Consider the following 23,248-nt stretch of genomic DNA (forward strand, 5'->3'; position numbering starts at 1 on the left):
CAAAGTTCCTGGCAGAAAAAAACCTTTAATTCACTTTAATCATCTATTTTTGTTTATGGATATACATGAAATGGTTGTGGCCCTGGGATCTTCACATTGTTGTGCCATGCCCTTTGTCCACAGTCTGAGTGGTAGGGATATCACAAGTCACCCATATTTCACTTGCAAAAAGGCACCTTTGCAGCACGAGTCTGAACACAACTGCGCTTGAAAAGTTTGGTGAGAACCCCACAGTTGCACTTACAGACGACCTCCTCAACCAGGTACGAGACCTCACCATAGCTGTGTACACAGTCACAGCTGGTCACTTTGAGGATTCGGATCCGAGCAAACTGAGAGCAGACAAGTTCCTAAACCATTAAACCACGCTCTTAAAGCTAATACTTCCAACAGAGAAGGCATTTAGTCTGCACCCGGAAAGGGCTGCTCTTGCAACCATCATTGACAAAAATGCAAACATCTCCAAACCAGATATCTCACCGTGCATGAATTTGGGTGGTCTTTGAATACTGGAAATGCAGTTCCAGTTCCATCAACACAGCTACACTGGCCTGCATCGATGAATAAAACCATCTCAAGTGGCTGTGCCAAAGGCTGCCAGAAGAACTGTTCCTGTGCAAAAAAAGGCAGTTCCATGCTACAAAGGGTGCTGTTGCCAGGGACTGGCAGACAAATGCAGCAGTGACCCCGAAGAGGAATATAACATTGAACATGGGTGCCACAACCAAGTATATTATTATATATTGCAATATTCTGTGTAGGTTACATGTTAACAATGGTCATCCTGTTTTCTAGTTCTGGCAAAGTGAAGGATTTACTTTAGTTAAATTTCTATTAAATCTGTGCCATATCTGCTGATGGAAAATGTAAAGCAAAAATAGATGATTAAAGTGAACTTAAGGTCTTGCTGCCAGGAACTTTGGTTCTTTCATTATCTAGGATATTGATTTGGACTCATAATAGCAGGGTATTCATTCGGCAGTGACAGCTTAGTCCCAGATAAGTTGAACTAAGTTTGGTAAACTGAATTTAAAATGACAGGACTGCATTTTTCTCATCATCATTATAGCCCAAATCCATGTTTGTATATCAAAGTGGTCAAGAGTTATAGCCCTTTCTATGTGCCATGTGCCAAAATGGACTTGTACTTATATAGCTCCTTTCTAGTCTTCTGACTACTCAAGGCGCTTTCACACTACTTGTCACATTCCCCCATTCACACTGACATTCACACTGATGGCAGTTGACATCTACATACCATTTAATCTAACCATTCACACCACATTTACACACCCATGCGCAGCACGGGGAGCAATGCAGGGTTAAAGAGATATGAAGTTGAGACAATATCGGCATACTGGTATATTATATATTATTTTGATGTTGCCTTGCAAGCTCTATTTTATGAGGCCGCTGCTGCTCTCTGAGACTACAAGCCATGTTCAGCTGCTCAGTCCCGCCCTTTAGTGTTCTCCCACCCACGCTACCCATCACAACAAACATTTTAACAAAAACATGGCGGACACGGTGCAGGTGAAGAGAGAGAAGTTGGTTACAAAAAAATACGGCTCTGTTATTTCGAGGTATTTCGGTATTAGGATTTAAGACGAACAGCAAAGCGACATGATTTGCAAAGCGTGCATGAAAAAGGTAACGACAAAAGGTGGAAATAAATCTCTTCAGCCACCTGCAGCAGAACCACCGACTGCTGTATGGAGAGAGTGTGAAACTATGTGGTGCTGCTGCGGCCCAAGGCTCACAGTCGCAGAATTTCTCTCTCCTGAAGCAAAGCTTGTTGAAACATTCCTTAATCAGTTTCGTGTCTTATGACCGTAAAAGTAAGAAGTGGTGCGATATAACTAAGGCCGTGGCATTCCATATTGCTAAAGACAAGGTCCCTATAGCTGTGGTTGAGAAAAAGGGTTCTATCGATATGTTGAAAGCAATTGACCCATGGTACCAATTGCCCAGCCGTATTCATTTTGCTAGGGAGGTTCTGCCAGAGATGTATGCTACGTGCAGAAAAAAACATAGCGTAAAGACTAGCTTAAGTGACGCATTTTGGGCTAACAACCGACCAGCCCACTGCCCCATAGACCCCCAGAGACGCTGAGCGTCCGATGGGCGGGACAAAGCCCAGCATTTATCCAATGAGCGTCTAGTTTGGGCTGCAGTGGAACAACCAACTCTATGCCTCCCCATTGAAGTCAGTAGAAGCTGAGCGTCGGACTGACTCTAACGATTATTAAACCCCTGACAAGCTTCAGCTGCTTGATAACGAGCAGAGCATTAGAATCAGGTGTGTTAGAGCAGCAAGAAACCTAAAACATGCAGGACAGTGGCCCTCCAGGAGCAGGGTTCTCCACCTAATTCTATAAAATATGTATTTTAATTTGATAAAATATCCAAAAGACATGCACAAATTAGGTTAATTGATGACTCTAGAATTGCCGGTAGGTGTGAATGGTTGTCTGTCTCTGTGCGTCTCTATGTGCCCTGCGATAGACCCTGGCGTCCTGTCCAGGGTGTACCCCGCCTAACGCCCGATATCAGCTGGGATCGCCTCCAGCCCCCCGCGACCCCGACAGGGACAAGCGGTTGAAGATGAATGACTGAATGAATGTTTGACTGTAAATGACAGAAATGAGCAGCAAGATTAAATTATTGCACTTAAGTGGTGGATAAAGTTATTGCGCAAAAAAGAAGATAAGTGTCAAGGTATGTAAGAGTACATTATTAATTGCACAGTGAGCGGCTCCCACTCCTTCCCTTCTGTCCTCTTTATTCCCTCCTTCCCCCGAGTGAGGAGTTGGAGAGTGTGATGGCTTGAGGGACAAAGGAGTTCTTGAGCCTGTTGGTCCTACACTTGGGCAGGAGCAGCCTTCCACTGGACAGACTCCTCTGGGTGCTGATGGCGGTGTGCAGGGGGGGGCTGGCATTGTCCATAATGTCCAGCAGTTTGTCCAGTGTCCTCCTCTATGCCACTCTCACCAGTGAGTCCAGTTTCATGCCGACCACAGAGCCGGCCCGCCTGATCATTTTATCCAGTCTGGAGGTGTCCTTCTTGGATATGCTGCCCCCCCAGCACACCACAGTGTAGAAGAGGACCACATACTGGTAAAACCTTCACAGCAGTTTGCTTTCAGATGTTGAAGGACTGCATTCTCCTCAGGAAGTACAACCTGCTTTGTGTCTTCCTGTACAGGTGGCTGTTGTGTGTTGTCCAGTCCAGTTTATTGTCCGACCACAGCCGGAGGTATTTGTTTAGTAATGATACCAGTCTCAGTGATGCTGTATTTCATTGGGTCATCATTCACTAATAATCAGGGGTGTAGTGCTGTATTATTTACTACCGGAGCGCACCTATGACACGCGCATTATTAAAATGGTCCAGCTTTTCTAAGGTTGTGTAACCTACTGTGAGTCCACATAGACCTAATTTGAGTCAACTGTAGGAAGGCTTTACACAACAGCTGAGTCCTTTTCCTGTGATTCATTTGCCCTTAAATATATATTTATAACTGTGGTTTTTCTCATGAAAAATTTTCACTTTGACTTTCAACATCGACAAAGGCAATGCAGATAGCGTCACTTCTTCCGTTCTGAACTTTCACAATAAAAGCCCTAGACACACACTACACAACAGTTAACCGTTAGCCAGGGAAAACTTAAATTCATTCAGACCATTTCTCTAAAAGGAAACTCAATTAAATGTCTTACAGCAGCTCAGTTTGAGCTTTTCCTGCTTCGGCTTCCTGACTGTTCAGAAATCACAGGAGGAGACGCTTTTATTTTGTCTCCTGAACGGAGTCTCCGGTGCTAAGAAAGAAACTAGAAAGACTAGAACTAGAAAGAAAATCTTGTCCCAGGCACAGGGAAAGACACACAGCGGGGGCCTGGTTACATCCCTAGTGGTCAGTGATCTCAACAGCAAAGATTATCTGTTAGCTTCAAAGGGCAGACTGCTGGGCTTTGGACCTCATTCATGAATATTTTCTAATTTTTCTCTTTTCAAATTAAATCTGTGCGTACAAACTTTTCATGCAAGAGGTCCATTGATAAATTGATTGTTCGGTAATGCAAAAATGATCAGACAATGCACACACACACACACACACACACACACACACACACACACACACACACACACACACACACACACACACACACACACACACACACACACACACACACACACACACACACACACACACACAAACACAGGTATCTGAGAAGGTTGGTGGTCAAACGCTTGAGTTTAGCTGGTTTTAGTGTCATACTTTGTATTTATTTGAATGGTTTTGTTTTCCAGAGACGGTAACGACGGCTTTGACCAGACAAGTTCCTCATCTGGACGACCTGCTACTGCCTACGGCTTCAGACCTGATGAACAACCCTTCTATCAGTACTCATAGACATACACAGGACGTCCTGTCATCTTAGATCCATTCCCCATCCGCCTCCTGCAGGTTCACTGTTTCATCTTTAGAGTGAATCCCTCATGAATGACGGCATCACATTAGTATAGTTACTAAGACATTATCATAAAGGCTGAAATACATCATCACTACTGCAGATTTTAAAGTAGTTCTCAAAGAAAGTGCAGTTTCAGGCAGCCACCTTTCATCATTCATTTCACTCACTCACCATTATGTTGAACACATTACCCACTGACTACAGTCTTCTTACAGTGACTTCCCAGTGGGTCAGCAAATATTTTGAAAAGAATGTGAAAAGACTTAACATTTCTAATATACAGTATGTTGCTAGATTTTTGCATGTTTTCAGATGTAATAATGAATGTGTGTTGCCTCTTCACATCCACTGAAAAAAATAGTCATTAAGTTATATTCCATTGTGTGTAAGATCCACCAGTTTGACTCATCTATCACTGTCAACATGCTGACCTACAGTATGAGTACAAGTTACAGTCATTTTATTAACATGCACTGCAATGTAAATAGCTTTCCTTCTGTCTAGTGATCCTTATAACTTAGGGTGCTTTCACACTGGCAAACTCGCTGACATTTCTCAGACTTCACACAGCCCCCTGTGGAGAAACAAAAGGCTTTATACAACTTCTCTCACTCCCCAACAACTGGAGGCATATTAATGTGTAAAATCCACAGACTGTATAAAAAATGGACGTAGCATACCCGTCGTGGTCTGTTCTCTCAACTTGATCCAATCGTCCTCGCCTACAGGAGTCTCCATCTTGTAAGACTTTGACTCCACCTCTTTTCCTCTTACCAAAAAAGGGCCTGTATGTGTGGTTGGGGGGAGGGAGATACGTCCATCTGGCTGGCGTTTACCTCCGAGGAGAAGTGAGGGCCAGAGGCTAGCTGTCACTTAAGAGGCCACGCCCCCAATTATTCATAAACTTTAACATCCAATAAAATCAAAACTAGCCTGGTCCAAAAAAAATTAACCACCCTCAGTGTTGTCATGGAGGTATGACCTAAACATACAGACTAGAATGTTCTTTTGTCCAGGGCCTTAAACAGGTTTAATGATGCTGTGAAAACAACCTGTTTAACATGGGGGTCAATGAGAAACTGCTCTATTATGAAACCTGCGCCTAGTGGACACTCAGAGAACTGATGTTTTTGGAGCTTCCTGATTGGATCAACCAGGAAGTAGCTGTGGTGGGGGCTTGGTAAAATCAATGGAGTTCCGCTTTAAACTACAGTATATTTGTTACCACAACTGGAAAATAAATGTATGCAATTCAATTCAATTCAATTTTATTTATAGTGCCAAATCATAACAAAAGTTATCTCAGGACACTTTACAGAGTAGATATAGACCACACTCTCTGAATAATATCAATCATTTTTCATGTAGATGTATGGTCAGAGAGTAACATTCAAGGTGGTTGCGCTCCCCTTGGTCATGGTTCTATCTCTCTTATTCTCCACTCCCCCCATGCATGTTAAAACAGGCCTTAACCTTGTTTCCTGGCAAAAATGGTCAACGGCTGCACTTAGGCTTTTAGGCTGCTTAGACATTAACATAAATTAGAAAAACTGTCTGAGCGATGGGCTTAGGACTAAGAAGGACAGTCAAATTCAAGTAGAGAAAAAGCCAACCCGATGTGAAAGTGGCCAGAGAATATTGGATAAGTAGGAGCTTAAATTGTGGACGTCTCGTGCCAGTGTATGGTCATTTCTGTGGCCTCCACTCAGTGTGCTGTATGTTACTGATGTCGAACCATGACGGTATTCCTTTTATTCAGCAACGACGAAGGAAGAAACCCTGTCACTGCTTTCCAACTCGATATACAGTATATCACAACATACAGTAAATAGTTATGTTATTGACTTTCCACCATACACCCCTTATACTTTATCAGTCCCCTTAAACAACATTTGGGTAAACCTGAATGCAGCGTTCACTCACTATGTCAGCTTCGACTGCAGGAAGTCACAGCTGGTTTGAGTCACTGCTGGCACATGTCCGACACAGTTAAGTCAACATTATTGTCAACATTGGTGATGTCATGTTTTATTAGTACACTTAAATGACAAGTAAAATGTAGTAATGCATCAAGGAATGTAACTCAATTCTCACCAATTCAAATCCCAGGGCTAACTTGGTTAAGGATGATGAAGCATTGAACATGGCACTTACTGTGAGGCAACAGAGCATGTGTGAATGTATGAATGTGAATCAGAGCAGTATAGATACATAAGTATATTGTGCCATTGACTAAACTACATGTGAAAAGGAGGCTCTCACATACTGCATTTGCAGGACAGTTTGCAGTTAGCTACAGTACATGCTGTGTTACTTATGGGCATATTTGCACATATAGTTTATTTTGACGCATGGTTATGTTTCTATTTTTATTGTAAGTTATGCTTTGTATGTTGTGTTTTTTATAATTATTGACTTGATTACTACTTAAGACACTGTAAACATAAACAAGTGCTGGAGTAAAGATACTTTCCATCTCTCTCACCAACTTTCATCCTCAGGTTCTTCAATAAAAAAAGAAATCCCACATTTTATATGACTTTTTAAAATCCTGCTGTGTTCACAATTACATTCTGGACATTATGGGCACCTCATGGGGTTTTCTGTACAAACACAATTTTGTGTTTAACACCAATACATATTGTATGAATATTTGAGGCCTGTCAGATACTTTAAATACATTTTCTTTGGTTTGGTTTGACAACATGTCAGCATTTGTCAGAGGTAGAACGAGAAGTCCTGGACATTGTTTTTTTTTCACAGTCGAATAACCTTCATTAACATGGACACAGGCATGTCTCACATAGAAAAGAAATATTTTAAATGAATTAACTAAAAAACAAGAAAATTGAGTCCAATGAACAATCCAATAATAATTTCCAGGAAGCAGAGAAGACTGAAGACTGTAACTTTCTTTTTTTCACATTTGCTCTGTCACTATTTCCTGAGCACATGAGACAGACCATCCGTGAGGATGTGAGCCGCTTCTCTCTGTCTGCTCCTAATGGCATCTGCTAGATTCCACTGTACCTGACCGACCAATGAGAAGCAAGGAGTCTCTTACACAGTTTCAATGACTGCTCTGAACTTTGATTTAACTGTGAATCTAGGCAGTGCTGATCAAATGTGAATCAAGATTATGTTGCTGTAGTGCATATTTCTCGCAGGAAGTGTTTAGTGTACTGTTCAGCTGTAAAATGAGAACGATTTTCTTCGTAAGGCGCGGTAGGAGCAGACAGGAACAGGAGGTGGAGATACATGACTTTTTCACAGATGTCATATTGGGCTCTCAGCAAATATGGATTTAAAAGAAAAATGAATAGAAAGTTACTGACTTCAGCTTGAAAGACAATGACGTTGGTCTCATGCTGTTTGCCAAAGCACAAGACCAACAAACCAATACCCACTCATAAAAACACTGCTTGTGGTCAGAAACACCACAAAGTACCTTACCTTTAAAGCTCAATCTTTTGTTCATATGAACGCTGTGTGATGCCAGAGGAGGGGCCACTTATAGTGATGAACCTACAGAGAATTATTTAATGTTATGGAACGTTTTAGCCTCTTTCAGCTCACTGTTTTGGTTTTACTGCCCACAACTTCATTGTTTAGTTTCACAGTCTGGGTTTCAGTCTGCATGGCTGCTGTTTTCAGGGTAAGATTTGGAGCATTTAGCAAGCCTGAGATCTCACAAGAATGGATGGAGACCAAAAACTGAGCATAAAAGGAGACCGAATAATAACTTAGACACTTTGTCAGCTGGATGTGTCAGAAGTCAACTGTTTGGTATCACTGTAGCCATATCAATATAGAAAAAACGTTATATAGGTTTACAACAACAAATCAGTGAGCGCAGTTCTAAGGTTGTAATGTTGTAATGTTTTTACATCTTTATTGGGTCGGGTTATCCGCTTCATGGTTAGCAGAAAAAAGCAAATATAAACAGCAGAAGACAAACGATGTATGTATGTAAAAAAAATGTGTCTTCCTCAAAATGTATTAGTAAGTTCAAGTTTATAACATAGACTGTATAAAAAATGAGTTAACCTTCTTATACCTTTCTGGACTTCTTCAACCCCCCTCTTCTTTCATCTTTATTATTTAATAAGAAGCTGAAATATTCATTAGTAAAGGAGATCAAACATGTCTGTCAGGGTCCATGGCTGCTGGTGGGACAGGGACCGACTTCCGTCTCCACCTCAGTAATCTCAACCACGAGGTCTCTGATGATGGCCACACTGTCCAATGGCAGCTCAGCAGCACTCTCTGGCTGCAATTCCATTGGCTGATGGCTTTGGAGAGCCTCCTCTTCTTCTTTCTTTCCTTCTTTTTCTTCATGATCTTCTTTCTCCTCTGCTTCTTCTTCCTCATCTTCTTTTCCTCTCTCTGTCCCAAGCCCACTATCTTTCTCTTCTTCATCATCTCCCTTCTTTTCACTCTCTTTCTGCTCTGTGGTCAAGGCAGTGGTGCTCTCTGCTGGTGATTCGCAGGACTGGCAGCTTTTATTGCAGGCTGCACCTTCCACTTCCTCTATGTCCTCTTCTTTACCTCCTGTCTGTGTCTCTCCATTCCCATCTTTAGTTTGCTCATGTATCTCTTTTTCCTCTGCTGCTTCTTTCTGTTTCTCCTCCTTTCCTCTCTCCACGTCCCAGTTGTCCTTTATCTCTCCCGTCAAGTAGACAGCTCTGTCTGTGGTGTGCTGTGTCATCGTCTGCGTCATAGAAGGTTCTTCACCGTTGCAATCAATCACCTTGCTTAATGACCCAAGGCTGATTTGTACATCTGTACAGGGTGAGTGTGACAAGTCTTCTGTTGCTCTATCTGAGGTTAAGAGTTCAGGTGTAGCAGAAGTTTTAGGTGTTGCAGATTGATCACTTTGGGCACATTCACCTGGAACATCTGTGGACTGCAGTAAGGACGGAGTGGACGCTGAAAGTTCTGGAGAGTCTGGGATGGGATTGGTGGGATCTGGGTTAGCAGGTACATCTGGTGCATCAACTTCATATGTAAGAGCTGCATCAGGGTCAGGTGTGGCTGAGTTGGAAGGCTCAGCTGTAGTTGACTCTGTCGTTGACGGGGTGTCAGTTCCAAGGTGGACATCTTCTCGGGTTTCCTCGCAGCAAGAAGCCTCCTCGGTTGCAGATTCATCAAACTGTTGTGTCACAACAATCACAGGAGACGGAAGCCCCGCGCTCTGGTCACAGCTTTGGGAGATGCTGTGGTCAGATTTGGGGTTAAGATCTGGGTCACTGTGAGGGCTAACCTCAGCTGTGACTGTCTGACCTTCCTCCTCCCCCACAGGAGCTTGTTCTTTACCCTCCCTGGGTGTTGCTGAGGACGAGTCTCGAGCGGCACTGGCTGGGCTGCTCGGTGCAGAGCGAGGTGGCGTCTGCCCCAGCAGACTGTACTGGCTAATGGCCAGATCTGAAGTGTCCAATAAGAGACTGCTGTTCTTCTTACTGGCTGCATCCTGAACCACTGTGGAGAGGGGGAGGCGGGGTCAATTTAGCCTTTAATATTCAAGACATGTTCTTTTCTGAGAAACTTGGAAAGGGCTGCAGCTACCGAGGACTCAAAGGTCCTGAGGAGTTAACATTCTACAATAATACTCAAATCACACAATCAGTTTTTTATGCCTGATTATGTTACAGTTGGCAAATGTAAGAAATATAAGCTTAAAGGTTAAATATGAAAAACAAAATGTACGGTATTTAAAAAAAAAGAAGAGGGCTAAAGAATGAAAGCATTACTTTTCCATTAAAAAATATATTTAGTCTGAATTAATATTTTAAACATTTTTTTTGACGAGTTTGACGATGACTTTGTTTCCCGTTCTGTTTCCATGGTAGCAGCCAATAGCGTTGGGCGTTGCTGGTTGCAAGGGTTGTCTGTAGTTACGCGAAGCTACTGTAGGCTGGCTCCATTTCTCCTTGATCACTAAGATCACTTTCACCTTCACTTAGCTATAACGGCTAATGCTAACAGCTAACTGGATTTGCTGGAGGGGATGGGTTCAAACAGGCTCAAACAGACTCTGGTCTCCTGTAGGCTACTGGGCGGGTTCTGTCTCCAGGTTTGAAGCCTATTTGAGTTAGCTAATGGATTCCACAGCACTCAAAGAAAGACTTCCAGGTGAAGACTGGCTAACGTTAAATACTGTTGTCAAATGAATTGATTAGTCCAAATGAGTGGTTCCCCTGTTTGATTCATCACTGACATGGAGCAGGCTGATCGCTGACACACTGCAACAAGCCTGGCAACCCGACTGCTGGAATTATTTTTTGTTGTTGCGACTACAATCTTGAGACACTAGATGGTGGTGTTCTTCTCATTCTCCATATTCAACCTTTAAATAAATTGATTTGCATGTCTCTGCTAGAATTATATTTCATGGCCTGTATTCACAAAACATTATATCTTCCCACCAGGAGGGCTCCTAAACAGCACTAAGAGTGTCCTCTTCAAACCTGTTCACAAAGCTGCAGCAACTTTTACCGAGGAACTGGGAGAAGTCTTCAGCTAAGACAAAGGGCGTGGTTGACCCTGTTGCTTCTTTGGTCTTAGGCTGTTTTGGGTCTGTCAGTGAATCCTTGATAGAAATAGTGTAGGGAGGTGTGTTTCCATATCCAAATAAAGAGTTTAAATCACATGATTGAACATGAAACAAAGTGTAAAGTGTAAAGAGTAATAAAGACTGCTGCATAGTCCAGTATATGTGCAGTTAACTGTCAGCCTCTTCCATGTTTGACAGCCCCTTAACAATGAGAAGATACCCATGTCAGCTTACAATAACCATGATGATAGTGAGAGGTACTCCGACTTCTTGCCAAACTTGTGCATCAAAGGAAGGACATAGCTCAGGATCATTAAAGATTTTTAAAATGTTGAAGTGATTATGAGGCAGCTGCCATTTTAGGATTGTTTATTGTTTGCTCTTAGTAATTTAGGAGTCCTCCTCCTTTCTAACTTAACCAGATTTAGGAGCTGATTTAAGCACTAAAGCACTAAAAAATAAGACTGACACCCACTTTTTAAAGAGTTACTCCTTAATCAGCAGGTTAGGAGCTACTGTGTGTTTGTGTGTGTGCCTGTGCGTGTGCGTGTGTGTGTGTGTGTGTGTGTGTGTGTGTGTGTTTTACCTGTCTCTATCTCCTTACTGAGGATGTTTCTCAGGACATCATCATAGACATTTTCAACCAGGATAAAAGTGCTGTAGTCTGAGAAAATGTACTGCTCAAACTGCCTCAGCTCCTGGACAGAAAACACATGAAATATTCAAAGTAGTTAAATGAGTGAGCATGAATGTGCACACTGTAATGTGTAAGAGACCGATCGGGGCAGGCAGCTCTGTTGTACTTGACCTACACTTTTCCACTTGCTGTCCATCTTCCTGGTGAGAGCAGGCAGAGTGAGCTCCAGGAGAACCTCCTGATAGAGCCTCCTCTGGACAACTCTGCAGTCATAGTCCAGCTGCTGCTCACACACACACACACACACACACACACACACACACACACACACACACACACACACACACACACACACACACACACACACACACACACTCACACAGTGAGTGCTAATATTATCATCCAACAAACAAATAAAAGTTTCAAATCAAACTTCTAATCATACAAATCAAAGGGCCACTGTTGCACCATGCGTTGTGGTGTACACGGATGGGAAGAACATAATGTCCTAACAAATGTTCAGTTTCAAGAAAACATGTTTGTTTTTTTTACCATAAAGTGTGCAAACAAAGAATAAAGAAAATTTCCTGTGCCTCTCCTGCTCCGTTAAAAAACCACTTGCCCACCCAGGTGCATGCTGGTCCCTTAATGACAGCCTACCTATATAATTTCAGGTGCCCAAAACATAATTAATAAACAAGAAACATCTAAACTAAACAAATAATAAACTAGAATACTAATATAAGTATAATCATAATGAAATCAAATAAATTGATTCAGAATAATCAAAACTAATTACTCACAAACAGAATACTTAACTGAACGGCAATAAATAATAACAATAAATAAATAGCTCCAACCATTAGTATAGAATGCAAGAAGTTTGTGACAATATAAGAGAGGATTATCTGTATGTAGGTGTGGGGCTACAGATAGTGTGATTGGAGGAGTTGCTTCTCTGAATGTTGTTGGGTTTTACCTGTTTTGCCTGTTCTGATATGTCCTCATTTGAAAATATCTTTTGCAAACATTAAAATATATTACTCTAATAATGCACTATTATTAATTTATAACCTATATGATCATGAGCCTGGAGGAGGGAGTGTTGCGGCACATTCCCAGGACAACACACGAAAAATTATGACTATCTAAGATATCATACAAACCACTTTCAAAGCGCTTTTATTTTCATTTCGTATCTTATATTAATTTCTAAAACATCATTTTCTGCAGATCAATGATCCTAAACCATTATACATACGCAGTAAATAATTTTCAGGCCCACATGGAATCACGACTCTTCCACAGATTTAACCACAGATTTTCAAAAAACATAAAAATAAATAAATAAATAAAACACAAACAAAAACACTTTCCAACAGATTTACATTCCATATCACTGCTGAAAACTGTTAAAAAAAAGTCTGCACATTCTGTTTGGCCCTGGTAATGTAGGCAACTCACAAAAAATATTGCATTTAGTCACATGCTGACTTTAGTTTATGACAAGTTGAAATCATACCAGGTGCGTTTTCATGCTGAAAAACATTTCATGCCACATAATTCATTTGATATTCAATACTGTTATTTATTTACCTTCAGGACTCTTTCTTTAGCTCTTTCCATCTTGACAAGATTTTGTGAAGGCTGCAGTCTGGCTGATGACTGGAGGAACAGCTCTAAGGTGTACACCGCACTGTCCAACAGCTTGAAGAAGCAAATGATACAATGATACACACACATGTTTCCCTGTCACACAAACTGTCAGCTTTTTTCTATTCTGCTAAGTTTCCTTTTACTTTGCCAAAGCCAGCTGAAGGTCATGACTTAAATTCCAGCGTAAAATCATCCGAGGGTCTTTTTCTGCAAATACACTCATCAAATAATCCGTCGAGACAGTTTTTTTCATGTAACAACTGTTAACGGAGAAATCCCTGAGAGTCGCTAACAGCCGAACGTGGCTAACACTGATAAGCTCGGGTCAGTATGGTGAAGAAATTCAAACGTCTTTTTTAACCACTAATACTGTTGAAAATAACAGCAAACCTCTGCAGTAGCACGAGGAGTCCCTACACAGAAAACAAAGCACCAATGGGCTCCTTCCTTTTGGATTGACTTTGGTAATCCACTTTAATGGACTTTACTATGAGAGGAGCTGGTACAGGGGCCAGTAGGTAAGTCTTTGGGCGCACTCACACACACACCGCGCCCCGGGCTTTAGGGTACTTGTCCCCCCTCCCTCTCCCCCCGCGCCCCAGGCCCGTTTGTACTCACACTGTCTGGGCCTCGCACAAATGCTTCTTGCCTGTCCATACGTCATCACGCCGTAACACGTCACACGCATTGATTGACGTCATCGCGATGCGTCGCTTTGTTTACAAATCTTTTCATAGACCTCGGAGTTATTGTGCGTCTTGTCGACTGTTTTTTAATATTTTCATCCGACCAAATCTGCAGTAAACACTCCACCTCCGCATCACACCAACGTGAACCTTTCGCCGCCATTGTTGTTGTTGTTAAATGTCCGCGCATGGTCCCTCCTTCTATTTTCTATGTCCGAACAGGCGCACATAAATTACGTCAGAACCGTCGTAGGCCTCGTGCTCGTACACGTGCGCGCGCTCGTGCTCGTACATGTGCAAATGGGCTCTACAAAAGCCCACCTCTCTCAGGCGGGCCGTGGACGGCCCGCTGTCCGCAGTTATGCGCGGAGCGGGTGCACTCACACTGCTCAAACGCACTAGGCTTTAGTTGAAAAAACGGTTTTGGCCCGGTGCGGAAGGACAGTGTGAGTGCGCCCTTTAAAACACTCTTATAATAAACTCTGGGTTCACTAACTACGCTGTTGGTGCTTTGTTTTATGTGTAGGGACTCTTCTCATGCTGCTGCAGAGGTTTGCTGTTATTTTCAGCAGTATTAGTGGTTGAAAAAGACGTTTTAATGCCTTCACTGTACTGCCCCAAGCTAATCAGTGTAAGCCACGTCTGGCTGTTAGCGACTCTCCAGGATTTCTCTGTTAATAGTTGCTACATGAAAAAAACTGTCTCAGTGGCTTATTTGATGAGTGTATTTGCCAAAAAAGATCCTGGGATCCATACCTTCTCCATCTCCAGGTGTGCAGAGTGGACCAGTTTCTTATTGCTGCTCAGTCCAAAGTGCTGTTTTAAGTCTTCAAGCTTCTCTGTCAGGTTCTCCACCTGCCTATAGCACTGATCCAGACTGATGGAGTGCAGAGGGGACAAGGCCTGGATAACACACACACACACACACACACACACACACACACACACACACACACACACACACACACACACCGGACACACACACACACACACACACACACACACACACACACATACACACACACACACACACACACACACACACACACACACACACACACACACACACACACACACACACACACACACACACACACACACACACACACACAAAACCCCAATCCTGAGCTTAAAACAATGATAAAACCGTGTAAACGCTTTATTCATAGTCTTTCTCAAAAGACAGACAGATTACACAAAGGTCTGTCTCACCTTCTTTGTCTCCTCTGTTCCTCCTTTAATGTGTGAGAAGGCTGAATCCATCTGTGTGTGCAGTGTGTGTTGCATCCCCTGAATCCCTGCACTTATGTTTTCTGTAAGCGCCTCAAGGATGCAGGACATGAAGGGTGCTACAGACTCGCTGCACACTTTCTCTGCTTCTACACTTATACACGCTGGGACACACAACACACACACACACACACACACACACACACACACACACACACACACACACACACACACACACACACACACACACACACACACACACACACACACACACACACACACACACACACACACACACACACACACACACACACACACACACACATTTACTTAAGGGACACAGAATGTTAAACTGTGACTTTTTTAAAAGTTACTGGTAGCCCCACCTATTGATTTAACACCACTGTGTTTGCCCTTCAAACAGGTCAATTTTTTTTCTAGGTGTATTCGTACTTTAGGGGATAACCATCAACATGCAGTACCTCTGACTTTCTCCTCCAGGAAGCAGTGAGAAGACATTATCTGGTCCAGGTTGGATCTGATTTGTGCCTGATTGGCTGATGCATTCTGTCGACACTCCTCCCTCAGAGCCTCCAGACTTGCAGTGAGTTGTTCCAGCACCAGCATGTAGGTCGCCTGCGATGTCTATACATACATAAACACATAATATTAATCATATAGCACAAAACATTGAGTGGCTTAACTAGTAGAGAGTAAAATACAGGGTTGACAGCTACAGAGAAAAAAAATTGTACTGAGATTAATATCTACATTCTGACAAGTGATGCAGCATTCTGGGAAGTCAGAATTTTGAGGAAAGAAATGTCTTAAAGGTTGAATATGGAGAATGAGCCGAACACCACCATCTAGTGTCCTTAAGATCGTAGTCGTAACAACAAAAAATAACTCCAGCAGTCGGGTTACCAGGTTTGTTGCTGAGTGTGTCAGCAATCAGCCTGCTCCATGTCAGTGATGAATCAAACAGGGGAACCACTAATTTGGACTCATCTATGAATTTGACAACAGTATTTAACATTAGCAGTCTTCAACTGGGAGTCCTTCTGTGAGTGCTGTGGAATCCATTAGCTAGCTCTCAACTCAACATTGTAGCAACAACAGACAACCCTGGCAACCAGCAATGCTGAACGCTATTGGCTGCTTCAATGGAAACAGAGCGGGACAGAAAGTCATTGTCAAACCTGTCAAAAACCTTTAAAATATTAATTCAGACTAAATATTTTTTATTATGGAAAAACAATACTTTCATTCTGTACCCCTCAAAACGCCCCTTGGGCCCCTTTCTTAAAAAAAAAAAAAACATATAGCTTCTAATAAAGATTCTACTTATCCAACCTTAAATACTTAAAAAGTTAAAGCTGTATTTCAATGAAACCACTTATTGCTTTTTGTGGCCACTTGAGGCCAGCATAACAAGCTGTAAAGATAACAGTGACAGATGTGTGGATCATCTCGGATGCCATTCCACTCCCTGAGTACTCTAAAATAATCAACCACTCCTCCATGTATAAGTGTTTTCTGCTCCGCAGAGCATCTACCTTTAAGTAGCAAAACTCAAATGTGTAGTTATTAACTTGACAGAGTGAGGGACAGAGGCAGCAGAACTAAACATTAAGTTTCTAAACTCATCCATGAAAGATGGTGTTTCTGGTGTAAAAATGGACACACACCGTCTCTCTTAATGGGGACACACACAAACACACACACACACAAACACAAACACACCTGATGAGAAAGGATCAGCTGTCAGCAGCTCTGCTCTGCTCTCTGTTACATTTAAAGAATTGGATTAATATTGTCCTTCAGGATGTTATGATAATAATGATTATTTCACACACCCACAACCACTGCAGTCAAGGCCTTAGCTTAGGTTTCACCCTCAGAAGTGACACAGAAGTTACACAGAACAAAAGGTGGCTGTGGAGAAGAATAAGAAGAGAAGAAATAGGCAACTAGGAGAAGTTGAGATTAAAAAGAAAAAAACCGCAACATATTAAAGTTTATTATTATTATTGTGATTATTATGATTATTATGATTATGATGATGATTATGATGATGATGATTATTATTATTATTATTATTATTATTATTATTATTATTATTATTATTATTATTATTATTATTATTATTATTATTATTATCATTATCATTATTATTATTGTTGTTGTTAGTCAGGTCCAATGACTATGGTAGAGGTGATGCTGGGAGACAGGGTGACTACAGTCATGATGGTGATGAATAGGAGGATGAGGAGGAAGAGGAGGACGAGGAACCAGTAAAGATACAGTGAAAGGTACAAGTGCAGTGTGCAGGGCTGGATAGAGCTTGGCTCTAGTGTAGCTACTCCACTGATACCGTACAGTCTATAGACACTACTGTAGATATAAAACCATACAGTCTATAGACACTACTGTTGATATAAACCATACAGTCTATAGACACTACTGTAGATATAAAACAATACAGTCTATAGACATTACTGTTGATGTAAACCCATACTGTTTATAGACACTACTGTTGAGATAAACTATACAGCCTATAGACACTACTGTTGATGTAAAACCATACAGTATACAGACACTACTGTTGATATAAACCATACAGTCTAAAGACATTACTGTTGATATAAACCATACAGTCTATATACACTACTGTTAATATAAACCATACAGTATACAGGCACTACTGTAAATATAAACAATACAGTCTATAGACACTACTGTTGATGTAAACCCATACAGTCTATAGACACTGCTGTTGATGTAAACCATACAGTCTATTGACACTACTGTAGATATAAACCATAAAGTCCATAGACACTACTGTTGATATAAAACCATACCGTTTATAGACACTACTGTTGATATAAACCATACAGTCTATAGACACTACTGTAGATATAAACCATAAAGTCCATAGACACTACTGTTGATATAAAACCATACCATTTATAGACACAACTGTTGATATAAACCATAAAGTCTATAGACACTACTGTAGATATAAACCATATAGTCTATAGACACTACTGTAGAAATAAAACCCTACAGTCTATAGACACTGCTGTTGATATAAAACCATACAGTCTATAGACACTACTGTAGATATAAACCATACAGTCTATAGACACTACTGTTGATATAAACCATACAGTCTATATACACTACTGTAGATATAAACCATACAGTCTATAGACACTACTGTAGATATAAAACCATACAGTCTATAGACATTACTGTTGATGTAAACCCATACTGTTTATAGACACTACTGTTGATATAAACTATACAGCCTATAGACACTACTGTTGATGTAAAACCATACAGTCTATAGACACTACTGTTGATATAAACCATACAGTCTATAGACACTACTGTTGATATAAACCATACAGTCTATATACACTACTGTTAATATAAAATCATACAGCCTATAGCCACTACTGTAGATATAAACCATACAGTATACAGACACTACTGTAAATATAAACAATACAGTCTATAGACACTACTGTTGATGTAAAACCATACAGTCTATAGACACTGCTGTTGATGTAAACCATGCAGTCTATTGACACTACTGTAGATATAAACCATACAGTCCATAGACACTACTGTTGATATAAAACCATACCGTTTATAGACACTACTGTTGATATAAACCATACAGTCTATAGACACTACTGTAGATATAAATCATAAAATATATAGACACAACTGTTGATATAAACCATAAAGTCTATAGACACTACTGTAGATATAAACCATATAGTCTATAGACACTACTGTAGAAATAAAACCCTACAGTCTATAGACACTACTGTTGATATAAAACCATACAGTCTATAGACACTACTGTATATATAAACCATACAGTCTATAGACACTACTGTTGATATAAACCATACAGTCTATATACACTACTGTAGATATAAACTATACAGTCTATAGACACTACTGTAGATATAAAACCATACAGTCTATAGACACTACTATTGATGTAAACCCATACTGTTTATAGACACTACTGTTGATATAAACTATACAGCCTATAGACACTACTGTTGATGTAAAACCATACAGTCTATAGACACTACTGTTGATATAAACCATACAGTCTATAGACACTACTGTTGATATAAACCATACAGTCTATATACACTACTGTTGATATGAAATCATACAGCCTATAGCCACTACTGTAGATATAAACCATACAGTATACAGACACTACTGTAAATATAAACAATACAGTCTATAGACACTACTGTTGATGTAAAACCATACAGTCTATAGACACTACTGTTGATGTAAACCATACAGTCTATTGACACTACTGTAGATATAAAACCATACCGTTTAGAGACATTACTGTTGATATGAACCATACAGTCTATAGACACTACTGTATATATAAACCATACAGTCTATAGACACTACTGTTGATATAAACCATACAGTCTATATACACTACTGTAGATATAAACTATACAGTCTATAGACACTACTGTAGATATAAAACCATACAGTCTATAGACACTACTATTGATGTAAACCCATACTGTTTATAGACACTACTGTTGATATAAACTATACAGCCTATAGACACTACTGTTGATGTAAAACCATACAGTCTATAGACACTACTGTTGATATAAACCATACAGTCTATAGATACTACTGTTGATATAAACCATACAGTCTATATACACTACTGTTGATATGAAATCATACAGCCTATAGCTACTACTGTAGATATAAACCATACAGTATACAGACACTACTGTAAATATAAACAATACAGTCTATAGACACTACTGTTGATGTAAAACCATACAGTCTATAGACACTACTGTTGATGTAAACCATACAGTCTATTGACACTACTGTAGATATAAAACCATACCGTTTAGAGACATTACTGTTGATATGAACCATACAGTCTATAGACACTACTGTAGATATAAACCATACAATATATAGACACTACTGTTGATATAAAATCATACAGCCTATAGCCACTACTATATATATAAACCATACAGTCTATAGACACTACTGTTGATGTTAAACCATACCGTTTATAGACACTACTGTTGATATAAACCACACAGTCTATAGACAGTACTGTTGATTTAAACCATACAGTCTATTGACACTACTGTAGATATAAACCATACAGTCCATAGACACTACTGTTGATATAAAACCATACCGTTTATAGACACTACTGTTGATATAAACCATACAGTCTATAGACACTACTGTAGATATAAACCATAAAATATATAGACACAACTGTTGATATAAACCATAAAGTCTATAGACACTACTGTAGATATAAACCATACAGTCTATAGACACTACTGTTGATATAAACCATACAGTCTATAGACACTACTGTAGATATAAACCATACAGTCTAAAGGCACTACTGTTCACTTTGGAAACTTGTAAATCTGCAAGTTTTTCTTGTAGATTTGCTAGTTTTTAAACTCCTGAATCTGCATGTTTTTTCTCGTAGATTTGCCACTATATTCTCATAAATCTGCAACATTTTCCTCTAAATATTACCCCCCTCCCCCACGTCTGTAGTTTGATTGTTTTTCATACTGGCCCTAATGCGCCGCCGTAGTAAGGTCCGGAGGGGTTTGACTGGAGGGAGTTGTGATTGGTTTTGTTCAAAAGTGCCAAATTTTATTTTTATGGCTTATTGTTGTTGAAACACTATTCTGTTGTTGTTGCCTGTTGTTGTCATAGCTACGGTTCATAATTAAGGTAACTTACCATTATATATGGATTAAATTCATAACGACAACCCATAATCCTTTATTGATATACTAAGCGATACTGTTGTATTAACGTTATGAGGTATATCTATATTAGATATGAGGCCACAGAAGCTGTATCGTTGCCTTAGCCTATATTAGGTTAGCTATAATCTTCCAAACAACAATAAGCCATGAAACTCAGCATTTCTGACCAAAACCTAATACAAACAGCAATAGTCAGACCTGTTAGAGCTGTAACTGATGTGTTATGATACGTTTTTTTGTCCGATCCGGACACATCCTGTCTGGTGCAGTTTCCGGTCTTTTCTTGCTTTTAGAATTAATGTCACCCTTCTAAGACTCTACAATTGATATTTCATGTTTGGATATGGACATGTATAGGTCTAATTCATAAAGAAAGTGACTTTGATAAGAGAAATCAGTAAGAACGCTGTGTGACGCTCAGCCTGAGCGGCTCATGTAATGGTTTACATTAAAAGCACACGGCTCCTTTAACATGGATGACCACATCAATAGCTCAGCACACATTAATGACCCATAACAAGAAAGACAAAGATAAATGAGTAGCATGCCTGATGACATACTGTAGACCAGTGGTTCTCAAACTTTGTACGTGACGTACCACCTACAGTAAGTAAATATCATTCTCTTTCCAGTCCCACAACTAAGACCAGTGGTACAAGAACCACAGTTTGAGAACCAGTGCTGTAGACTGAGGCTAAATGTCACTCAGCAGTTAGTACATATTTGAGGTTTTTTTAGCCCCAGGACTGATGCTTGATGATTTCCCTCTCAACGTGTTGGTGCACTCACTGCCAACCACTGTTGCATCCTCTCAGTCTTCTTGCCCTTCACTCTGGACTGAAGCTGACACTGTAACCATGGCAACACTTCCTCCATCACCTGGTAGGCCAGCACCTACACACTCAAACAGACATTTTTTTAGAGAGTCCGTCAGCAACCACAGATAAACAGAAAGTCTGAAAGTATGTGTGTGTTTCCTGACTTGTTCCTCAGTGCCCAGCAGCATTTCCCAGGATTCATAGCATTCTTTGTCCTGTCGGTAGAGTTGGAGTGCGCGGACGTACGCCTGGCTCTCATAGGATGAATCACACCAGGGGTCTGCAGGAAGAACTTTGTTAGATTATGGTAGAGTTTGGTCTGAAATAATGTTCGTCCTCTTCTCTAAAAAATATCCTAACAACTAAGTTCTCAACATGTAAGTCAAGTTACGTAACAAACACACTTATTTTAACCCAGTCCACGATCACCTTTACTAAATCTAACCCAGGAATTTTGTTGTTTAACATAACTGAATATTTTAGTTCACAATATATCCACATGTTTAAAACTGCAACCATAATCTGGGGAAGATACGTTTTTTTCTTGAAATGTAGTTCAGAATGTCGTTTTACTGAATAGGAACGTCATTTTGTGGGAGACATGGTTAGCCCTGTTTAAGTTACTACAGTGACCAGCTATTTTAGGAAATGACTGAACCTTTTAAAAATGAATCGATTGTGGTGCCCTGATGGCCTAATGGTTCGGGTGAACCACAGCGTTTCTGGATCCTGTGCAGCCAGCCACACATTTTTGCATGTCATTCTCAACCTCTCTCTACCCTCATTTCCTGTCATGGCATAAAATGTCCCAAAAATAATGATATCATATATTTGTGATCTGTTTTTAGGAACCAGTGGGCTGAGAGCCACAGGCGGAGTAGGGAAGTCAGAAAGTACTGAGAGACTAAGAATCTCTAGAGTGAAAAAGTCAGCCCACACTTAACCCCTCTTTTACCACCACAGCGTTACTGCATTAAAGCAGCAGGAAATTTGTCAAATGAAACCAGCACCATCTGTAAATGTGACTATATAATATATAGCAACTCTATCTCATGTTTTTGTGTTTTGTGTTAGTTTGCACTGTTGTTACTCTTGCATATATGCTACTCATGTCCACCAAATGTGTTTGCAATAGCACAAAGTGTTCAGAAGATATGATATCTTCTGCTATATGAGCCCTGCCCAAAACAAAAAAGTCACTTTTTCCAGCCCGGTCATGGAGGCTCTGGGCCAAATTTGGTGACGATTGCTCAACATTTATGGGACGAGTAATGAAAAAACAGATATTCACATAACTCAAAACGGCAGAAAAATAATCTAGACAAATGGGTGTGACTAATATTGTATGGAGAGATTCA

The 23,248-nt window shown here is 40.4% G+C and overlaps 2 protein-coding genes across 3 annotated transcripts in view; one reads left to right on the forward strand and one right to left on the reverse strand.

Moving 5' to 3' along the window:
- The window catches only part of LOC310957538 (kinesin-associated protein 3-like), a 31,364-nt gene extending 26,916 nt beyond the window's left edge, over positions 1-4,448 (forward strand). Inside the window, exon 20 of the mRNA XM_083928141.1 lies at positions 4,313-4,448. Coding sequence (XP_083784267.1) covers positions 4,313-4,415 — 103 coding nt within the window. The 3' untranslated portion in view covers positions 4,416-4,448. The remainder of the gene's footprint in view (positions 1-4,312) is intronic.
- A 4,169-nt stretch (positions 4,449-8,617) lies between these two features.
- LOC310957537 (protein Niban 1-like) overlaps positions 8,618-23,248 on the reverse strand; it is a 33,278-nt gene continuing 18,647 nt past the window's right edge. For both annotated transcript variants that reach the window (XM_083928139.1, XM_083928140.1), the window contains 9 exons: positions 22,055-22,170; positions 21,862-21,966; positions 15,721-15,883; positions 15,221-15,402; positions 14,765-14,911; positions 13,263-13,373; positions 11,842-11,949; positions 11,616-11,727; positions 8,618-9,954 (listed from right to left, as the gene is read on the reverse strand). In XM_083928139.1, the coding sequence (XP_083784265.1) occupies positions 8,627-9,954; positions 11,616-11,727; positions 11,842-11,949; positions 13,263-13,373; positions 14,765-14,911; positions 15,221-15,402; positions 15,721-15,883; positions 21,862-21,966; positions 22,055-22,170 (2,372 nt within the window). In that variant the 3' untranslated portion in view covers positions 8,618-8,626. The remainder of the gene's footprint in view (positions 9,955-11,615; positions 11,728-11,841; positions 11,950-13,262; positions 13,374-14,764; positions 14,912-15,220; positions 15,403-15,720; positions 15,884-21,861; positions 21,967-22,054; positions 22,171-23,248) is intronic.

Source organism: Echiichthys vipera (assembly GCF_963691815.1).
Source record: "Echiichthys vipera genome assembly, chromosome: 15".
NCBI classification, from domain to species: domain Eukaryota; kingdom Metazoa; phylum Chordata; class Actinopteri; order Perciformes; family Trachinidae; genus Echiichthys; species Echiichthys vipera.